The sequence below is a fragment of the Populus euphratica genome, unplaced genomic scaffold (assembly GCF_000495115.2).
Source record: "Populus euphratica unplaced genomic scaffold, PopEup_1.0 scaffold908.1, whole genome shotgun sequence".
NCBI classification, from domain to species: Eukaryota; Viridiplantae; Streptophyta; class Magnoliopsida; order Malpighiales; family Salicaceae; genus Populus; species Populus euphratica.
Window position 1 is genome coordinate 75,883 of NW_011500773.1, and position 5,586 is coordinate 81,468.

At 31.1% G+C, this 5,586-nt stretch overlaps 1 protein-coding gene across 7 annotated transcripts in view; it reads right to left on the reverse strand.

Moving 5' to 3' along the window:
* Positions 1-3,132, reverse strand: part of UVH3 (5'-3' exonuclease family protein) — an 11,374-nt gene extending 8,242 nt beyond the window's left edge. For 2 of the 7 annotated variants that reach the window (XM_011013649.1, XM_011013647.1), the window contains exons 1-11: positions 2,861-3,132; positions 2,536-2,786; positions 2,287-2,420; positions 2,081-2,201; positions 1,738-1,809; positions 1,596-1,646; positions 1,304-1,443; positions 1,159-1,219; positions 740-811; positions 577-630; positions 136-320 (exon numbers count right to left, since the gene is read on the reverse strand). In XM_011013649.1, coding sequence (XP_011011951.1) covers positions 136-320; positions 577-630; positions 740-811; positions 1,159-1,219; positions 1,304-1,443; positions 1,596-1,646; positions 1,738-1,809; positions 2,081-2,201; positions 2,287-2,420; positions 2,536-2,786; positions 2,861-2,948 — 1,229 coding nt within the window. In that variant the 5' untranslated portion in view covers positions 2,949-3,132. Of the gene's footprint in view, positions 1-135; positions 321-576; positions 631-739; positions 812-1,158; positions 1,229-1,303; positions 1,444-1,595; positions 1,660-1,737; positions 1,814-2,080; positions 2,202-2,286; positions 2,421-2,535; positions 2,787-2,860 lie in introns of those variants that run through there. The other 5 variants (XM_011013648.1, XM_011013651.1, XM_011013650.1 and 2 more) reach the window with 5 other exon arrangements.
* Positions 3,133-5,586: the final 2,454 nt, after the last annotated feature.

The window sequence follows — 5,586 nt, forward strand, 5'->3', positions numbered from 1 at the left end:
GGTTTTGCTGGGATTTAGCCCCCCCCCCCCCCCCCAATTAACATTTAACCTTGTGACAGTTGATAAAATGCCTTTTCAAAAGACAGGGCATTTGCCAAGCATATTTCATTAGTAGAATGAAAATAAAGTACTCACTCTTTATCCCCAGAAAAGGATGATGAGAAAATAAATTCTCGGTTTGCATCAGAAGCTATCCTTGAAGCCTGAACACCACCAACATCATTCCCAGCAGCAGCTTTCTGCACTTGATCTATCTCACGACGGAAAGCAACAGTTTTAAGATAAGCCTGTATTTGAAGCTCAGAGAATTTTTCGGGCACCTAGATCAACATGAAATGAGCAAATAAGAAATTTGCACACAATTTGATGGGATACATGCATCACTGCGATATGATAAATGCCAATTCAAATGATAAATAGTTTATGTCAAGCACCACCTTTCGTAAGTCCTAGTATAGTCACCATGCACATGGTAAATATGAAATCAATCAACTTCAGAAATAGCAAAGTGATACAAAAACTAGAAAACATTCACATGAAAAATCTTTATCAAGAGCAGTGCATTCAAGAACTGACCTTCTTGACTTTTTGATACCTTTGTCTGTTTTCAGCAATCAATTTCTCTCTCATCTACAAAATAGGAGATGGATAACTAACATCACAATAAAAGCAATGTGGCAGAGAAAGCTGAAACATTTTATCTCGTGGGAAATCAAAACTAGCTGTTCACTACATTTACCTGGACCAGAAGATCAAGTTGCATTGATGGTGGCAGAGCTGCTAAAACAGCAGGATCAACCTTCCCATGTGGCTGCAAAATGGATCACGCTCAGCAGTAAGGTTACAAAAAGGACAAAGTTGCATACAGACACTCTTGGCACAAGAACAAAAAATCCCGGAAAGAATAGAGTCTACTTCTAGAAGATGAGTTCTGAAAGAGCAACCATACATACCATATACCACTAAATTTCCTATTTCAAACATGAACTAGAGAGAGATAAACCAATCAAGAAAGCATCAATGCATCCCTGGTTCACAGGGCACTTGAACTTTGTTCTGATATGGACTAGTTCACAAACTTCAAAAGCATAAAAGCTACAATCTGCATGAACTCCCATTACAACAATAATTCCATGTATCAAAGTTGTGCATACTTACCAGTGTCATCTCTTCATCTTCATCACTGCCTTCCTCCTCAGCCACCATAGATGCTGCCAACCTAAACTAACTAGTCAAAGCAATCAACAGAATATTAAACCAGAATTGGAAAGAGCATCGTATGACAATTGGACCAACAGCTTACATTTCATCTAACTTCTCCTGATTGTAACTCTCTGCTGCCACATGATCTCTTCCCATATTGCTCCCTTCAAATTCAGTATGATCTGACAAAATTTCCTTGCCCTTTGCATTATTTTTGTGCTTGTCATTCTGGTTCTCCAACTTCAAAGAAAAATTAAACACTTAGCATCATTTCAAAGTACAAATCAGACAAAAACAAACACCACACAGTGAACGCATGCATTTTTTGCAAGCTGTACCACATGTCATATTAAGATAAATCTCAATGTACAACTAGGCATTCAAGAACTGACCTGCTTGTCTTGATTACCTTTTCCCTTTTCTGCAAATGATCTGTCTCTCATCTACATAAGAGACCTTATTAATGGGCAGAGGTAAAAAATAACAAGGCAAACAAAGATGGAATGAGCAGCACGTCTGATCAAGAAACCATACCAGAAGATCAAGTTGCATTAATGGGGGCAAAGCAGCTAAGACAGCTGGGTCTTCAACCTCATTCATTGGTGGCTGCAAAATAAATTAAATACACAAACTATGACATATTGATCATTTTCGCTTAAGTTTCAAAATAATATTTAGTGAAGAATGGCTGAATGGCTGGAAGCTTTAAGAGCAGAGTCTTCACTTCTTAAAGAAGAATGTTCCATGGTGATAATCAAAACAAATTCCAGATTTTGAACTTGCAAAACAAAAGAAATGAAGAAATGGACCAATACAACAGCACTTGTTACCACAAAATCAAGAGAGAACTTTTTTTTTTTCTTGTCCATTTCTTTACCAAAATCATCTCTTCATCTCCATCTCCATCGCTATCCATGTCCTCCACAGCAGCAGCAGCAGATGTGGATGCATTGTTATCTAAACTCCCACCTTCCTCAGCAGCAATGGAAGCTGCCAGCCTAAATCAACTCATCATCGAAACAATCAACAAAAGTTGTTCTCCAGGCAAAGAAAAAAATCACAGAAAAAGGTATACACACGTACATTTCATCAAGCTTTTCGGGCTCAGACAACACACGTTTATTCTCTTCCAAAATCTTCGTCTGCTTGCCCTTCTTATTAGCAGCATTCTGCTTCTCAAGATCCTTTGCCAGTTCTTGCAGCCTCATTGACTTCAGCTGCGTTATAAAAAACAAATTTCAAAAACTAGGCACCAATTAGATTAGAAAATAATAATAAAAATAAATAAATAAAAGAGCGTTTTGTTTTGTTTTGTTCAGTTTATAGACAGACTTGATTAAGAAGCAATTTCTCAGCGGTTTTGCGGATCTTAGCACGGGCATTCTCTCGCAGCCTCCGACGAGCGATGACGGTGCGGCGCTTGAGAGCAGGGGTGGCACCGTCGAAGACGAAGACAGGCTTAGTGCGGAGATACAAAAGCTTACAAATTCGACGAAAGAAGCCAAGCAAATGAGCGTTCCGTACCATCTCTCCCTTGTCATCTCTCATCGCCTTCATGAACTGGACCAGCCATATACTAGCATCTAAAATCAAAATCAAAATCAAATGAAATGGATACGTAGCTAGGGTTTTTGAAGAGAGGAGAAGAGTGGTGTACCGATGGCTAATTTCTTGCCGGCTAGAGTTTCTACGGATACTCGACGGCCGACAGGAGCCAGTAAGTCCCACAGACCTTGGACTCCCATTTTGTTGCTCTTCTTTTCTTCAACTTCAGTTTCAGTTATTAGTTATGATGATGAATCATCACCGTCTCATTGCCGCCAACACCGAGAATTGGTCCTTTTTATTTGTGGCATGAACAATTTTGAACACCTACCCACCTCGGCGTCGCTACTTCTCTTTCTTTCTCGGTTAATGTTTCCCTACATTAACAATTATTAATTAATTAATTAATTAATTAAAAGCTCAGGCTACTTCATTGCAATTACACCAACAAAACATTATTTACTATAGTAGTTTTTTTCTTTCCTATTTTTATATTTGTTCCATGTATTGATCTCGTTAAATTAATTTTTCTTTCTGAATTTTAATATTTAATATTATATTTATTAAAAATATCACTTTATATTTTTTTATTAATATTTTATAAATTTATAATGATTTTATAATCATGATAATAAATTTAACTACTTAATTTAAATAGACTCAAGTTTTTTATAATCATGATAATAAATTTAACTATTTAAATTAAATTTAAATAGACTCAAGTTTTTTTAATTGATTATTTATTTTATATTTTATGATCATAATTGAAAATTGGGTTCATTAATATTTTTTATTTGTTATATTTAAGATTATCCTGATTTTATTATTAAAATCATTGATTTGAAAGATAGACATGAATTTACTCTATTTAGTTTTTTGAGTTCGTTTTAAATTGAATTATTTTTTTAACTGCACTTTATAAATTTTTTAGATTTAATTTCCATGGGGTGCCCCTAATAGGATAATATAGATTATGGGTTTAGCAAGTTCACTTATGATAATTTAGTATATTTTTTTTTATCTTTTTTTTTTATTTCATCATCTAACAACTTATTTTTTTTTATTTAGTTTTTTTTTAATTTTATTTTTTAATATTAAATTATTTAAAAATTAGACTTCGTAATTTTTTTAAATATATTTTTGTGAAGTTATCATAATCTCATAAATTTAGTTTTTTCTTCTCGATTTCAACTATCAACATTAAATCTATTGAAAATAAAGTATTAAAAAAAAATTATTAACTTTTTATAAAATGATCTCAATTTCAAAACCTAAATAACTAGTTTAACATGTTAGTATGGATTAACTTGAGTAATTTTTTATCTTTTAAAATTGATTATTTTTATTTCATTCTTTAACTTTAAATTAGTTGAAAATTAAGTTTTGTAATTTTTTATTTACTTTCTATTGATTATCCTAATCCTTTGTAATTTTTTTCATCCTTCATCATTTTTTTAATTGAATATTTTTTAATTAGACTTCATAGTTTTTTTTTAATTTGCTTTTCATGGGTTGCCTCGATTGAGTTAATCTAGGTCATAAGTTTAACAGGTTGACCTATATTAACTTAATTCATCTTTTTATTTTTGTAATTGAATGTTTTTTTTTTCAAGTTTACCACCCAACAACTCAGTTTTTTTTCTTCAATTTGATCTTTCAATATTATGTTATTTGAGAATTAGACTTTATAAAAAAAATTAATTTGCTTTTTATGAAGTTATCATAGCCTCATTCATTTAGTTATATTTTTTTTTCGATTTCAACCTTCAATATTGAATTTATTGGAAATGGAACATTAATTTTTTTTTATATAAAATTATTCTGGTCTTATAATTTAAGTGACTAGTTTAACATGATAGCATGGATTGATTTGAGTTTTTTTTGTTATTTTTTACATTGATTTTTATTATTTTATTCTTCAACATTAAGTTAGTTGAAAATTGAGCTTCATAATTTTTTTTTTAATTTGCTTTTTGTTGGTTATCGTGATCTCATGAATTGAGTTTATAGCTTTAATAGATTAATTCAGGTTGACCCCTATATTTTTTTTCATTTAATAGGTTTTTTAATTTCATCCTTCAACATTGTATTAATTAGAAATTAAATTATATAATTTGTTATCTACAAGTTATCACAGTCTTCTAACCCGTGTCGTAGATTTAACAGTTTAACCTGAGTCATAGATTTGTCATCGTTTCAATATTTGAAAAAAAAATCATCAAATACGTCATTGTATTAATATTTAAAAAACACACTAACAAAGCTTGAATATTTTTTATGGTTAAATCAAAATAGTCACACCCACAAAACTATATTCCTTAAAATAGTTTTTTTGTTTATCTTTTTTTCCATTTAGTCCTTGAACAACTCAATCTTTTTTTTTTTTTTATCAATCTCATCATTTAATATTATATTATTTGGAGAATTGTGCTTCATAATTTTATATATAAAAATGATGAATTTTTTTTTATTTTTAGGGATTAACATAAAAAAATTTATTCAAATCCCTTCACTGATGAAATCTTCTATATTTATGGATTAACATCAAGATTTTTCACAAAAATTCTCATCTCAATGAAATATTTTATTTTTAGGAATTAACGTCAAATTATTTTCCTAAAAATTTCTTATTCCAACAAAATTTTCTATGTTCAGAGATTAATGACACGACTAAAAGATTGATGTCTTCTCCCAAGTGCAGGAGTGTCGAAGTAATAAATAACCCGGCAAGACCGGGGTCGAACCACAAGGAGGTTAATTGTACAAATTATAAATAACAATAATACAACAACAATAACAATAACAATAACAACAACAACAACAACAACAAAAACAATA